We start from the raw sequence: 15,796 nt of genomic DNA, 5'->3' as shown, positions 1-15,796 counted from the left end.
AGGAGCCAACACTGGGGGGGCACCAGGCTGTGGAGATACCGGGAACACTCGAGACCCCGATGAAGACCCTGGAATACCAAAGATGGACTTGCAGCAAAGGGCGTGATTGTGTAAATAATAATGTTTAATGCATGAACTAAGTGATAGAAATGAATGTGCAATAGGTGTGTGTGATAAACACCAAGAATTGTGAGTCCTGTGCTCTCGGTTAGGGGAACGATCCTCCAGGCGTCGGGCACTCTGCAATGAAGGTGCCGCTTTGTAACACTTGCAAACCAGCGTGAAGGAGCCTTTTTGCCGACTTTTTGGTATCGCCGCTGCCAGAGGTGGCATCGCTGAAGCGAGGACGTGGCTGACAGGACACAGCGCCGATGGAGGGACCAGGGCTGACAAGGTGACATGGCTGACGGGGTGGGGACAGCAGTGATGGGGAGGGCACGGCTGACGGGGGACACAGCTGGTGGGGGAACATATCGTGTGAGCGGGACATGGCTGACACGGTGACATGGCCGACGGGGACGCACCGCCCGCTTCGGCCGCTGGCGATCCCCGGCCTGCCGGGCGGGCTCTGGCAAAGCGGGCGGCGCTTCCCCCGCCGCCGGGAGGGCGGACCCGCCGCCTGCGCCATCCCCGCCCCCGGCTCCGCGCCGCTTTGAAGCGGGCTCGGCGGCCGCCCGCCCGCCCAGAGCTGCCGGCGCCCCGCCATGGTGCTGCCCGAGGAGCAGGCCCGCCTGTACCGGCCGCGGCCCGAGCTGCTGCCGGCAGCGCACGTCCCCTCGCTGCCCCACTACGAGCGCCTCTACCAGCGCTCCGTGGAGGAGCCGCACGGTGAGCGCCGGCGGCAGGAGCCCCGGGCCTGCCCGCTCCCCGCCCGGGGAAGGGCCGCGGCGGGGCGGGGAGGGCCGGGGAGCGGCTCCCGCAAGGCTCCGGGGTTGCTGCGGGGGCTGGAGGGGGCGGCTGGGCTGCGGGGGCGTCGGGGCCGCGGTGAGCCCCGCCAGGGCGGGGTGCAGGAGCCGGCCCTCGCGTTCCTGAGAGCGGTGTCTCCCCTCTCCGTGCCGGCTGCTGGGTCACGGGCTCCGCACGTTGCCTTTGCAGAATTTTGGGGTGACATCGCTAAGGAGTTTTACTGGAAGAGTCAGCACACGGGGCCCTTTCTCAAGTACAACTTCGATGTGACGAAGGGGAAGATCTTCGTGGAGTGGATGAAAGGGGCGACCACCAACATCTGCTACAACCTCCTGGACAGAAATGTCAATGAGAAGAAGCTCGGGGACAAAGTTGCTTTTTACTGGTAAATTTCTGTTTACATTATTGTGTAGAAGGTGTGTAAATATTATGATAAAATATACAAACTGTGTTGATTTCTACTGAGGTGAATTAAAACGTGGCAACACCTGAGAGGCTTTAATTTTTACATAGGTACAGCAGGTGTTTGCTTTCTGGGCGTTTGAGAAGAGCTGTGCAGTGGAGCTTCTCTGCCTGTCTGGGATGCACTGGAGTGGCCCAGCGCAGTAGTGAGCAGCTTGTGACTTCAGCCCTGCCATTGTGGTTTTTGTACCTGCCAAAAGCCAAGAGCAGCCAGGTGGTATCGGGGCAGGTGCTGCGGTTCCCCTGTGAAGCAGGTAGATGTGGGTAGAGATACGGGATGAGGAACAGCCAAAAGCAAATTAAACTCGCATCTCCCATTTTCATATTTTGTGGGTCTGGCAAGTTTCCACTCCTGTGGCAGAAAGGTTCTTCTAAAGCCTGAGCATATATATTGATTCCTTGCACTTGAGTGTGTATAATGCTGTGAGGCGCTCAGAAATTCTGGCTTTGCTATGTTACCTTTGGGAAGAAAAGTTAGCTTCCAGCCCTAATCTGGAGTGTGTTTGTTTTGTGTGTGGTGTTTGTTTGTTTTTTTACTGAGTAGTTACTAATTTGAAAAGCCATGTGAAACTTGAAATTTTCATGTTGATGCAAAACAGGTTTCCCCAGCGATGCCTGAGATCCAGAACTAATGTTCTATTGCAGAACTAGCTCAGCTGGCACCGCAGCTGTGTCCCCAAACTGAGAACAGCACCTTGCCCACCTGTGCATTTTGCTGTTTCCCCTGAACTCGCACATGTCTATGTTGTGTCGGTATGACTGCATGTGGCAGTAGAGAAGCAAAATGAAATATGCAGCATGTAAGGATGCAATGACTTGCTGGGTTTTGGTGAGTCCCTTCAGCGGAGCAGCTGGAGTCTTACTGCCACTGCAATAAAAACACCAGATGCTCTAAAAATTAATGACTGTGCTGCTCTAAGTGATTTTGTGCAGCCAAAGAGTTGTAACTTGTGGCAGGCGTAAAGGTGACTAGAAGCTACCCTGCTAGAGAAAGGAATTTGTTTACACCAGTGTAGTTCTTTCTGGCTGTGACTGCAAAATTGGGTTCATGCTAGAGTTTGTATCCATACCTGTAACAATTCAGTAAGAGAACTACACTTATTGCCTAGCAAATAAACATATTGATAAGACGCAGGTGAAATGGTGGAAAGTATTTATTTCCTTGCTAGTTAAATACATTCTCTAGCTCACTCAGAGGTTAAATGACTGCATGTTCTGAATGAAAACTCCTTTGTAAACTCATTCAGGTAAAGGTGCTGGCAAACAAAGCCATTTCGCAGGCCAGGGCTGGCAGCTGTGCTGGGCTTTATGGAGGGAGTGGGTGCATCGTTCTTCTTGCACATAAATCTTTGGGTGACAGCCAGGCAGCAGCCAACAGCTCTAATTTGGTCTTGGTGAAGGTTTTTTTTTGTTAGCTATTCTGGCAGCTTTTGTAGGGATATTTGTGATGCTGAGCAAGACTTGCAGCCAGTATTAAAATGGTGAGTGTCTGTCAGTCGTGGTGTTCACAGCGCTAAAAAACAAGGTCTCTCTTCCTCCTTAGCAGGCAGTTTTCCCTGACTATTTTGAGATAAACTCTCCTAGTGTGGTTCTGTCACAAGTGGCCTGGCATTGGGGTGTCTGAAGCCGTCAGCTGGGAATGTCAGAGGGATGGAAGAGACACTGAATGTGATGTGTGTGGTGCTGACCTGCGAGCTTGTGGCACTGGGGTCTGGAGCAAGCAGAGGGAAGGGCTACGAGTTGTAAAATTGTTCTTCAAGGAGCATGTACGTACTTCTCAGGACACATGCTTTTCTTCAATGACAAAACCTAATTGCTGTCATCTTGTCCTTTTGCATTTTGTGTTTAACACTCTATTCAATGAGCCCACTTTGCTAAAATACTCGAGACTTGTCACACTGTATGAAAGGTCAAAAAAGAAATGAGAGCCTCTGAAAGCCAAAGAGGATTCCTGGGAAAAACTTGGATTTAAAAAAAAAAACCAAACCTTGGCCACTTGCTCACTTCTAAGAAAGTCTACAGCCTGCTAGATGGGAATAGGTGCTGAGATTATACCAAGGTATCAGTGACTGCCCATATGAGAGCTTTGAAAAGATACAAGATCATGGTCTTTGCTTTCAGAGAGGAGAAATTTGGGAAAAAGTGAATAATGTTTCAAGGCATCGTTGGGTGTCCCTGAGAAGAGGTATGACCTGAGGAAACTCAGAGCTGCTGTGCGCTGCCAGCTGTGGCCATCTCAAGTTGTGCATGGGCTGGAAGGTGCGAGCAGTGTTCATCCCCATCTGTTCTGGCCAAGAAGCTGTTCTGAAGGTTCCTGCACCACCACCAGCCCGGGACTGCCCAGATTGGCTCTGCTCAGAGCCCCTGATCCCAAACCACATGCAGCACAAAGGGCAGTACATGGGATTGCTTCATGCTGCAGAACTTGTACGTAGGTGACTTTACTGTCATGGTATCGTCCTCTTGGTGCTGTTAGGACCGTGTAGTTCAAAAGGACCATCCTGAGTCCATAGGAAACAATTGAATTTTCCCCGTTGGCCGTTTCATTATGTTTTCTCTTGCTGCTTGTGAATGTTGCAAGTATTCCTGTTTCTGCTGCTTTTGATTCCTCTTTCTCTGGTATTGCTGATGTGGCCTAAAAAGAAACAGGAAGCTTCAGGAAATGCTTCTGATAAAAGTGCTGCTCTCAAAAGTGAAATCTCTTTCATAATTGTGTGGAAAGGCTGAAGTCAACGCTGTGGTTGCCGTGCAGGTAGATACGTACAGTGGCTTTTGCAGGCCTTGCAGGTGAAATGCACTGGACAGACTAGCTGGGATGCTGAAGGCACTTGCAGGGACTTGAAGCAGCCCTGAGGACTTAATCAGTGATGGAGAGAGTTAATCAGAGTGGGAGCACAGCGTGCCTTCTCCGTGCTGTAGCCATACCCATGTCGCATGGACAAACCCTTAGTTCTGTGCTGAAGTGCCAGTTAATCATCTCATATAAACATCAGCCTGGGCAGCTTGTGGAGGTAAAAATATAACCAGGTGGGGATTCAAAGAACAACACTGGTTACAGAACTCTCTTAATTAGACCCTGGGGTGTGAAGGTGCCTGGATGAGCCTGTTCCACATGTAGCCTGTGTGTAGCTGAAGCACTAAGTTCTTGCCTTTGTTTCTCAAACCAGTCACCCCAGTTGCAGTACTGGTGGTTCCTGGTGGGACAGGGTCAGGAGGTAGAGCTTTGCATACTGGTTTGAGCTTGCTGTAGCCTGGGTGTGTGGGCTTGGCAGAGTGTTACTAGGTTTTCCCATCCTTTGGAGATTGTATCCATTTTCTGCTTGCTTAGGTTTGCATATGGAAAAAAGAGATCTAGAAAGGGTGAAACAAAGATAGTAAAAGCTGCCAGAGCTTACCGGAGCTTTGTTTAAACAAAATAACTCTGTATGGTTCCCATTGTGGGTCTAGAACAAACATGACATGCAAAGTAAAAATGGAGAAGGTGTTGGTTTGGTGGGGTTTTTTTTGTTTTGTTTTTAAATGTAATAAAAGGTTTAGGAGCTTGTAGCTGTGAGATCTCTTCCAATAAATCTTTCTGTAAGGAAAACACAAAAACCAACAACTATAGAGCTTATAAAAACAAACAAAAACCAATACAACAAACCCAAACAAACAGAAAACAACACACCACACAAACCCAAACAGAGTCTAGAGCACTCATGGACCTTTTAATTAGGAAACTGGAAACAGTTTTTGGACAGCAGCCTTCCAGAGAGGATACCAAGTGTCAAATGCTGTTTGGGTCATAATGTGCTGCTGGGGCCCCATGGGACAAAGCCACTCTGCTGGTTCCTGGGTCCCTGTGGCTGCACCTTGATCTGGTGGCCGTCCCTGCCCGTGGAGTTCTTCATGCCGGGATGTGCCATCCCGGAGACAAAACTGAAGTTGGATGAAGCTGTGTTTCAGTTGCATTTCTGCTGTAAAGGTTTGGATGTCTTCTGTTTGCAGCAATAATCTTACATTAAACTGTGAAGAACAAAGTGCTTGGGCTCCGTAATCAGACCAGCACTGTGTTTTGTTTTTCTCTTTAGATACCTTTGCAGATATCAGGCTTCCATTACTGTTGCGCACAGACGCTGTGACGGAGGATGCTGGCTGTTAACATCCAGGCTTTCAGAAGTGCCTAATTGTAGGCAGCTTCTACACGATGCTCTCAGCTTCCGAATTTGAGAGTGTCCTGTGCCAAAGCGACTCCTCATTTCTTTGATAACTTCCTGGGTGACTTGTCATACTGACAGTGATGCAGCCTCTTTCAGTGCTGTTCTGGTAGTGAAAGCACATCCCTAAATCACAGAGTTTGTTTGAAGAACAAAAACTCACCGCTGGGAAGGTTGTTTTTACTGATACACATTTGCAGACGTGTGCCTGCGGGCTGCTGAGAGCAGTCAAAGAGATGTTGCAGGTGCTACCAAAGGGCCATACCCAAAGCTGCTACTCGCTTGTTACTACCAGGAGAGGCTCCTGCCATAGGGGAGCCTGAGTAAGCTCTAGGGCAGTGAGAAGCGTCACGGAAAAGTTACTGTGTGTTTGGTTTATGCTTGTGGCACTACCCAGGTTCAGCATGGCTCCTTTCCCTGATGAGGACTCTCCATAGGAAATGGAGTGACCCCACTCAACCCAAGAATCAGCGAGGCTTTCTGGGGTGCATCCTCAACAATCTATGTCATCTCCCCATCGCCTGTGCTGGCAGTGGAGTGATAGATTGGTGGTCTTAGCAGATATTAATTATTCTGGAAGCATTGCTGGACAGTACAATGCTCTGCTTCTGGAAATCAGGCAGATTAGGTGCACCTAAAGTAGGTAATAAAATACAGTGAATGTACTTGTGTTGTATTAAGCTACAGATATTGTACTCTCCTTCAAGGGCAATGATAGGTGTAGCTTTCCATCACAGAAAGTGTCGCTGTCTTCTGGTGGGTTTTGTGAAATCTTCTAGCCTGGGAGAAGGTTTATAAAACTGGCTGCATCTGCCTGAATGCTTTAGGGCAGTGTTTCTCGTACTTCCAAATGAGAACATCTCTGCTTTGTGGGGCCCTCTGACTCTGAGCTGTGTGGGTAGAGCAAGAGTGGGAATGGTGGGAGCATTAGTAGAAACCTGGCATTGAAACAAGCAGTGAAAGAAGTAGATGTTGTAGCTCAGACACATCCAGGTCGTGCACTTTCCTGATTTCTTTGGTGGAATTCCTCCTCTCCCAGTTCTTGAACAGTCACCAACCAGTACGGTTAGTGCTGTGGCAGCAGTGCAAACAGCCGCTGTGTTCAGATACTTGTATGTAAGTGCAAACTGGGACAGGAGGGACTCGCAGCTTGTCCTCAGGTGTAGCTCCCTGGCTTTTCTCATTTGGTAGATGGAGTCTCCATCTTTAGCTGTGGGTTGTTTAGAGCAAGGCTGTGCTGGACTCAATATAAATCGATTTCATGTAATCATTCTGGTTGTCCTACTGTGGGTTTGGTTGCAGATGAGATATGAAGATGGCGCTGGCCCAGGACAGCATGGTGATGCCTGCTTAAGGGTTTGGAGATTCTTGTTTTGGCCTGAGGGGCTGGAAAACACAGAGATCATGGTCTGAAGCTTGTTTCCAAAGGCTGTGTGTGTGTGTGCTGAGACTTGAGATCTGCCAGTGTTCTGTCATATCTCAAGGTTTTTCTGTCCCAAGTATTTCTTTTAATGCCTTGCACTTGTGTGCTGCATTCTACATCCTCTTTATTACTAGTGAAATCTCTGAGATATTATACCAGGTGAGCGGTTGTGCCAAAAGAATGAACTAAACATGTAAGAGCAGTAAAATACCCTCTTCAGGCAGGTGCTGTCCCATGGCCTTCCGGTGTGTGAGTCAGGGGGCTGAGCACCGCGTTACTCAGACAGCTGGCAGGCACCGACTCACTTTATAATCATTTTTCCCTTTCGAGGGCTGACTCGGAAGCAGAGCCTGACTCATCCCTGTCAGGTACGCACGCTGGTTTGCAGGGAAATGCTGGGGGGGATCGTTGGTTCGATGTTTTGGAGGTGCCCAGCCCCGTTCCTGCTCTGCAGAGCTTTTTCTGCCATAGGATGCAGGGCAGGGGTGGATAGCAGGCAAGTGTCCTCAGCTTCGTGCTGTTCTGCTCCCCAGTGCAATGAAGGAAGGGGACAGGTATTAAAGGTTGGTGACCGCTTGGTTACACAGTGCCTGTGGTCTCCTCTGGTTTTGCCTGTTCAGATGCACTGTGGTCTCCTCTGGTTTTGCCTGTTCAGACGCACCCCTGGACTTTGTGCCTCTGCAGGAGGGCGCTCAGCATTACTGAAGATTTTCTCTGGAAGTAGTTTTTACTGAGGTCAAATAACCCATAGTCCTGCTCCTGTAGGCAGAATAGGACTTCTGTGTTCTGTTAAGTCAAGTCTGTAAAGAAAGCAAGCACTTGGGCAGCACTGGGGTGGTTGTTCTGTGGCTGAGCAGTAAGGAGAGGGGTTTTATAAACTCTCTGGCTTGGGAACACACACCAGGAGCAGCTTTCATTTGAGTTGAGCTGTTTCAGAGCTGTTGCTCCCAGCCTTTTGCTCTGAAACTCTCAGTAGCTGCTACTGGCAGGGGTACAGCACCCATCTATGTAAATACAAGGGAATATCCAGGAAGTATTTGACCAGATAAACAAGTTGGATGTCAAGAAGTGCCCAGGATTAGTTGGCATGTGCCCAGAGGACTGCGGGAACTTGAATGTGGAATTGCAGAGCCGCTGGCCAGGGTGTGCAGTGTGTTATTGCAAAGGGCTGCCATGCCAAGGACGGGGAGGTTGCCAGCCCCTCTCCCTCTGGAGAGGACAACAGAGGGGGTCCTGTGAACCAGTAAATCCAACTTGCATCCCTAGTGGGACAGTGGAATCGAGTCACCGTGCACAGACCAGTTGGCTGGGAAAGGTGATGGAGCTGCCGTGAGGTGCTGGCAAACCTACCGGAGTGCAAGGTGGGTGGCACTGAGCGCATGGGTATGGCTGTTTCCACATCACCTTCGTGGGGTTTCCCACAAAAGGTTGTTCAAGAATGTGATTTAACTGTGAATGGAAGAAAGGTCCTTCTATGGAGCTGGTTTAACCTTACCCTTTGCTTCCTAGCTTTTAATAGTCACTTTTCAGGACCAGCAGCAGGCCCCCCAAGGATCAGTGTTGCAGCTGAACCGCTGATGGTGGGCAGGCTCATGCACCCTCTGTAAACAGCATCTCCTGGAGACAAAACACCAGACCCTGGATCTGACCCAGCGTGGTATTTTGTTTTAGTCTAAGAGGTTCTTGGCTGAGCTGCTGTGAATGTCCCAGTGCAATACTGCCATGTAAATGAGACCTGTGGTGGTGTTTATGTTCTTATTTAGTATCTTTTCCTCGTGCTGCTCATTGCTCTGACAGAGGGTCTGTTGATTCAGCACAAGAGATTTAATAATTTTTCATGAATGCCTTCTTAGACCCTTGTCTTAAAATATTGGCTTATGCCCTGTCCAGAGTCGCCTTTCTGCACAGTTCAGGGTGTGTGGTTGCACAATAACTACCCTGGGGAGTGGCGAGGGCTGTGTGAGCACAGACAATAGCTCCTGGATTTTATATCCTGTAATGCTGGCAGATGTTGCAGGAACCTTGTTATGTTTTTAGAGTAGTTTACTTACTGTTGGGAGGGGCAGCGCGATTATACAGTGAAGGCGTATAGTGAATATTGGCAGGAGAATTGAAACTTGGGGCGGTTGAATAGACTTCATGGCCAGAGAGGGTGGTGAACTCCCGTACGGACTCCGGTCACGGAAGATCAGAGCCTTCAGTTTGCTCATTGGCCTAGAAAACCTGATTATTTCATTTTAGCGGTGTGAATGGCTTGTGCATTCTCCCTGGCACCCTGGTGTGAATGGAGCAGAAGTGGACAAGGACTCAGGCTCGATGTGCATGAGACTTGCTCCAAGTAGGGGCATTTACAGGGGACAAAGTGATCAGGCTTTGCCAAAAGAGGTGCGACTGGGTGCTTGTTCCGACCCTGCCATCTTTCCTGTGGGTAGATGTGTTTGTTGTGCTTGCTGGGCTTTCTGTGCCCAGTGCTGTTAGGCTGTCATATTGATGGCCAATGCTTTGAGAAGATCTCTTGGCTCCCACCACCGCCATGAGTTTGTCTTCTCCACCAATGCCCAGTCCTGCATCCGGAGCAGGGTTTCAGTTCTCTCTTTGCATTTCTGCACTTGTTGTAAATGTCGAAATGTTGTGTGATATGAAACTGTGAGCACTGGCAGTTCCCTGTAAATTCAAAGTCTGTCGTTTTTGCACGTCACCTCTGTTTTTTGGGGAAATATCTCAAGGAAATCGGTGGCCTTCCTGGTTACTTTTTCACACCTGGGTATCTGCTAGTGAAGCATGTTTTGCATTTCTGTTGCCACTGACCATCTTCTACGAGATGTTCCTTGTATAGAATGATATGATAGTCCAGCGGGTGACACTGGCCATCACCTATAGAGGTTTCTGAGGCATGAAGTTGAAGTGTCCACCAGAAGTTTAATTTCCTATCATGGCCTTTGATGGATGTTGTTTGAACCTCCATTGAAATCAGCTTGCTGGCTTTCAGTGTCTTTAAAGGTCTTGAAAATTTGGCAGTGTGCTCCATCCAGAGATGCAGTATTTCCCAAACTGGAGTGTTTTCCAGCTGCAGGCAGCTTGTTGAATATCTTACTTATAGGAGCTTCATCCAGGATATGTTTCGTGGCCCAACTGCAGATTGTTTAAACAAGGAATCAGCTGTGTTGTGCTGGAAAATACACACTTTTCCCATTGGACTGGTAAAACTACTCCGTGCTCCGCTGAAAATATTACTTAGGGTAAACATCTAAAATGCTTCCTCTTGCGTCAAACTCTCGCATTCTTCTGCAGCATTCTGTGGATTTGGCTCGCAGGGTTAGACGTGCTGGCCAAACTTGATGACCTCCTGCATGACTCTTGCATATGAGCTCTGTTGCAACACAACGTAATCATTTTGTTAAAAAAAACCCAAACAAACAAACAACAAACAACACTATTTTTTTAAATTTAAAAATCTTATCCTTTCCTCTGAATAAAATAGGTAAAAAGCTATCATTTTTTCTCATTGGCTCTTCTCCTGTTTTGTAAAATACTTAAGAAAGTAAGGACATAATTAGCTAGTGCATATCCTCTTGATTTGATGGTTACTCAATATTGGGCGAATAGGAAGAATGTGAAGCCACAGAGGAGCAGAATTCCCCTTGCTGCAGAGCAAACACCCATCAGCGCAGGGTGGGTATTTACATGTGCTCTGTATTACTTGTACGCTGCCTTATTTTGTCGTATGTCACAAAATCATAGTAGATTTCCTTGCTGACTGCTGTCCATCTTGTCTTCTCTAAAACTGTTACCCATGAGTGTTCTGGCTCTCGGATGTGAGCTCAGGCTGTACAAGTCCATCATGGTGACTTTATTCACTTGCTGGTGTTGGCTGATGAACCAGCCGCAGTGTAAGCCAGGAGGTGTCAGTTCCTTTAGAGATGTCAGAGCATCCCGCAGTCCAAAGAAAGTGGATTTTAGGGTGTAGATTGGCAGATGAGTGGGAAAACTAGTGGGGATTCTGGAGAGTCAATAAATAAATGAGTGTTTTGGTTTATTTTTGGAGCAGTGTCCACCTCCAGCTGGACTCTGTGCTGTAGAGATTGCTCAGACTATGGTGAACAGTGGCTGGACTGCACAAGATAAATATTATTTCTTTACTTGCCTCTGGTACTTGTTCAGGTTCTGAAAGGCTGCAAATAGCAAGAGTAGCTGAGAATGTATTTAGTGAGCAGGAAGGACTGAAAGATTGATGTGGTTTTTCCTATGGGACATGAGCAGCCATGCAGGGTGTCGGGTGTTTTCTTTGTAGGCTGTGTTTCCATTTGGCTATTTTTAAAGGTGATCAGAAGACTGATTCCCTGCTCACAGAGCAGATGGTGGCCCAGTGTCATTTTAGAAATATGCTGCATTTTAGCCGTTTAGTAAAATAAAGGCACAGTAATGCCTGTATTTGGGTTGGTTGGGCTGGAGAGGATGGGCATCGGAGGCTCCGCTTTGGCACGGCACAGTGCTGTTTGCCAGCCTGGTCAGGGTTTCTTTACAGCAATAGGAACCCATTCATCCCAGGTACATGATCAACTTTTAATTGAGATGGTTTGGTTCAGAGATGGACTTGACAGTGGAGCTTTGTTAGGCCCAGCCTACGTGTATGGAGGACACTGGAGAGGAAAGTCATAGGGTGGTTTTAACGCAGGTCTCAGAGTTAACTGTATGGTTTTAGAAAGTGGTGCTGTTAAATTGAGAAGATTCTTTTCGCTGGGATTCCGTTGTCAGGTTTACTCAACAGTGTCCTCTCAGTGCTGCCAAATACTTCTGCTCATACTGGGACAAACCTTTTCAGCAGCCCCTCCCAGACTGCGCTCTATCATTACACAACTTCTTCTTTCTTGATCCTTGTCATGATGCAACAGGATTTGAGCAGGACTGCGGAGACCATAGAGGCTGAGCTTTCTGGTAAACCTTTTACTCAAAAAACCTCTTGGCCTCCCCAGAACTCCTTTGGGTACTTGCTGCCATGCATTACTGTGTTGGGAGATCGGTGATGTTATGCACGGGCAGGGCTGGGCAGTCTGTCCCGTTATTATGAAATGTTCTCATGAAGGTTTTTTGCAAACTCAGTTCAGCCTTCCCAGCTCCCTCCTGGAGTTGGTGGTGCAGACCCTGCTGGAGACCGTTTGAGGGACCTGGGAGGTTCAGCCTGGAGAACAGGAGCTGAGGAGAGACCTTCTGATCTCTGAACTGCCTGAAAGGAGCTTGGAGCATGGAGGGTGTTGGTCTCTTCTCCCAGGCGGCAAGTGATAGGACAAGAGAAAGGCCTCAAGTTGCACCAGGGAAGGTTCAGATTGGATATTACGAAAAATTTCTTCCCGGAAAGGGTCGTCAGACATTGGAACAGGTTGCCCAGGGCAGTGGTGAAGTCACCATCCCTGGAGGGGTTTAAAAGGTGTTTAGACGAGGTTCTTAGGGACGTGGTTTAGCGCTAGAGTTAGGTTAGGTCATGGTTGGACTCGATGATCCTGAGGGTCTCTTCCGACTGAAATGATTCTATGACCCTTCTGCTTTGGGTGCTCTGCTTGGAAGTAACTCCATATTGAACAATCCATGCAAATAGAAGCATTTTTTTTCTGGTGAAACAGCAACTTCTTCTGATTATCTTGCACAGCTGGTGTCTCCAAACTTCACATTTCAACGTAATCTGCTTTCTCAAGGACATATTTTAAAGGGCTCTCTCTACTCGGGTGTTGTTCCCATGTCAGATGTGGTAAGTGAGGCTGGAGGTGGAGGGAGAAATGGTATTTTTTTCAGTTTTGACGGCAGCCATTCCCAAACCATCAAGCTGTCTCCAGGCAGACCCTTCTTCAGGCTGCAGATTTGCTGGCTCTCCCGAGAGCAGCCGAGGCCAGATGGCAGCGAGAGGCCCGGGAGCAGCTGACGGCCGCGGGAGCCGATCACGCAGCCCCCGGCTGCCAGCGCAGGCGTCGAAGGGGCCGGGGCTCTCGCTGCCCATGCGACACACACGTGAGCCCGTTCCCCGGGTGGCCGAGCTCTGCCTGGCATTTCAGCTGCTCTAATTCTGGATGCGGGGCAGACTGGGGACCCGTGAGCCCATCTGGCCGCCCCCAGTGACCTTGCACGTGAGGAGGAAAGGTCCTTCCTTCACCTCGTGCTGTGCTCTGGGAGAGCAGGAGCTGGAGAACCTGCTGTTCCCATCCCGTGCTCCTCATGCAGAAGTCTGGACTCGTGCTTAAGATGGATTTTGGGCTCTGAGCGTGTTTTAGTTCAGATGGCGCCAGAGATGTTTCAGGGCAGACATTCCCACAGTCCTCATCTCTGCTCTACTGGCTGGCTGTGATTCCCCGCTGCAATTTCTTCCTGTGATGTTGCATCGTGTGAGAAAGGGTCCTTTCCCTGTTCCGACACCTTTTCCAAACTGCATTTTCTTAAGGCTGTTTTCCAGTAGCTACATTGCAGAGCCTTTTTCCTGCATTAAGCAAAACTGCTCTGTGGGCTGCTGTCACCTCTGCTGCTCGGGGAATGAAACTGGGTGGCTTTGGGATGCTTTGCTTTGCTCTGAAAACTTGCCTTCCACGTGTCCCGCAGCCTAGCTGTGCTTGGTAACTTTGGGTTAGTGCTTTTATTTGAGGGTGATGTAGTTACAGGAGCTTAGAGGAGAAACTTAAATGGTCTTCAGCCCTATTAGTCCTCAGTGGGAGCATATACAGAGGTCAGATGGGCTTTGTGCCTTAGTTTGCTTTGGTCTGTGATTTTTTTCTGTTTCTGACTCTCTGTGGATCTGCAAATGGTCTGGCAGGTCTTGCAAACTTGTAACACTCCACTTTCTCGGCTTCATTTAATCATTTTCTGCTGTACACCAGCTTATCTTAGTGGTATTATAACCCTTGTAAACCGTAATTATCATTTGCAATTACCTTGGAAACCATAATTCCCACTGATGCAACCTGTGCTTCCTGCTGCTCCATGCAAATGCTGCGGCAGTATTGCACAGGGAAGCTGTATTCATCCGTTACTCAGACAGGTTATGCAAATTATTTTTATTTGCAAGTCTGATAAAAGAGTCCAAACAACATTGCTGATTCATTTTTGGGTCAACTTCTCTTCATCCATTTGGGTGCTCTGTAGCAGGTTAAGAAGTTACCTCACCTCCCTACTGCTTGTTATCTCACAGCTGAGATGGGCTCTGCTCGCTTGGATGGGCAAGGTAAGGCTCTCTTGGTTACGTGATGAGCGGTTGAAGCCGTCCCCTGCTTTGAAAAGTCCCGTAGTCAGCCCTGATGCTTCACAGAGCACAGAAACTTCTTAACCTGCTTTGGTGCAAACACCCAGACGTGCATCTGCCCACGACTCCCCTCACCTGTGCTGCTGCTCCGCATCCGTGACTGCTCCGCAGCATCAATGCTGGAGTTAATGTGGCTCTAAAGAAGTGTTCACCTGCTCCTACAAATGACTTCCCCTACCACACAATGTATGTACAACACTAAATCTTTTGCTGGCCAGTGTGGTCACTCTAACAGGGAAGCTTAACCTTGATTTAGCTGTGTGGACCCCAGGTGAAGTAGGTCTGTGGCTCTGCGTCTCCCAGCTGAGCAGGCGGTTGGTCCACGAGCCTCCTGTAAGCGCGGTCGTGCCACAGAGGTGACAAGTGTTCAGGTTCCCACCTGAAGTTTTCTCCCTCCCCTGCCCAGAGTGAATTTTCCACGCAATCATTTCTTGCTGAGGTGCTGGTGGGGCCGCTGAAGGTTTGTGCTGTGGGGGTTTTGTGCATCCGGTGCGTGTTGAGAAGCAGAGCGCCCATTATTTTAACTGCTGGCAGAAGGGAGCGGTTTGAGAAGTGCTCTGTAGAGCCTCTGCTCCCTCTAAGATGTTGACAGGGACCTATTTTGTGTAGACCTTGGCACTGCCATCCTGCCCACCACTGCGGTGATGTCCCTGGTGCCCTTGGGCTATCTGGTCCTGGCAAGGAATGGCTGCAGGCAGCTACGAAGCTGTCTTCTCTGCATGAAACCTGACTCGTTCATCAAAGCACCGATGTCTAGGAGAAAGCCTGCCCCAAAAAGTCCCCAGTTGTGCATCTGTGTGTTTAGTTTAAAGGCCATGCATTTACGTAGTCGATGGGTGGTTCAGCTGAGACCATCTGGCCAAGAAATGCCTTTCTTCAGCTGAGCGAGCACACAACATGCAGTATGTAAAACATGAGCTTCCCAAGTGCTAAAAAACTCATATATATTCCTGCTGTGACCCAGATGGTACTGTAAAATTTTGCATTACTAGTTGCTAAATGCAGGACTCAGTTTGAGGGAGACGAGAAGAACATCAGGCTCAAACTGTGTTTCACCATGATGTATCTGTGATGTGTATCTAATGATGTATCTGGGAAGTTTGGGGAGCTGAAAATTGGTTTTTCCTTTTGGAAGAAAGCTTGCTGTTAAATCAAAGATAGCACGCTAGCAAACGCAGCAGTGCCGCTGCCAACTATTTTCATCACCAGTTCTTAAAAAAGGATATATTTGGGGGATGTCAGATTCTGCAAGGCTTGAGCTGCACACTGTAGGTATGGAGGTGAGCGTTGTGGTAATGTTTTCAGAAACATTATTTTTATTTCTTTTCCAATTTAGGTTGAATTTCAATTTAATTGAGTCTGTGTGAGAGGCTCAGGACTGACAGCTCTTGCTTATATCCCATGCTGATGGGAAGATGCTGCTTGCAGAACGATGCTGCTCACAGAACTTCGCTGCCAGGAATTTACAGGCTCGCTTTTGACGCACAGAGTACTTGGTAGCGTGCGAGTGGGCATTCCTTTAAATGCCCT

General features: G+C 48.6%; 1 protein-coding gene across 2 annotated transcripts in view; it reads left to right on the top strand.

The window, feature by feature from the left end:
* The first annotated feature begins 668 nt into the window (after nucleotides 1-668).
* ACSS2 (acyl-CoA synthetase short chain family member 2) overlaps nucleotides 669-15,796 on the top strand; it is a 33,971-nt gene continuing 18,843 nt past the window's right edge. For both annotated transcript variants that reach the window (XM_065645376.1, XM_065645375.1), the window contains exons 1-2: nucleotides 669-828; nucleotides 1,096-1,291. In XM_065645376.1, coding sequence (XP_065501448.1) covers nucleotides 705-828; nucleotides 1,096-1,291 — 320 coding nt within the window. In that variant the 5' untranslated portion in view covers nucleotides 669-704. The remainder of the gene's footprint in view (nucleotides 829-1,095; nucleotides 1,292-15,796) is intronic.

Source organism: Caloenas nicobarica, chromosome 15, assembly GCF_036013445.1.
Source record: "Caloenas nicobarica isolate bCalNic1 chromosome 15, bCalNic1.hap1, whole genome shotgun sequence".
In the NCBI taxonomy this organism is placed as follows: Eukaryota; Metazoa; Chordata; class Aves; order Columbiformes; family Columbidae; genus Caloenas; species Caloenas nicobarica.
Note: the sequence above shows the minus strand (reverse complement) of the source record. Positions and strands in the feature narration are given on the sequence as shown.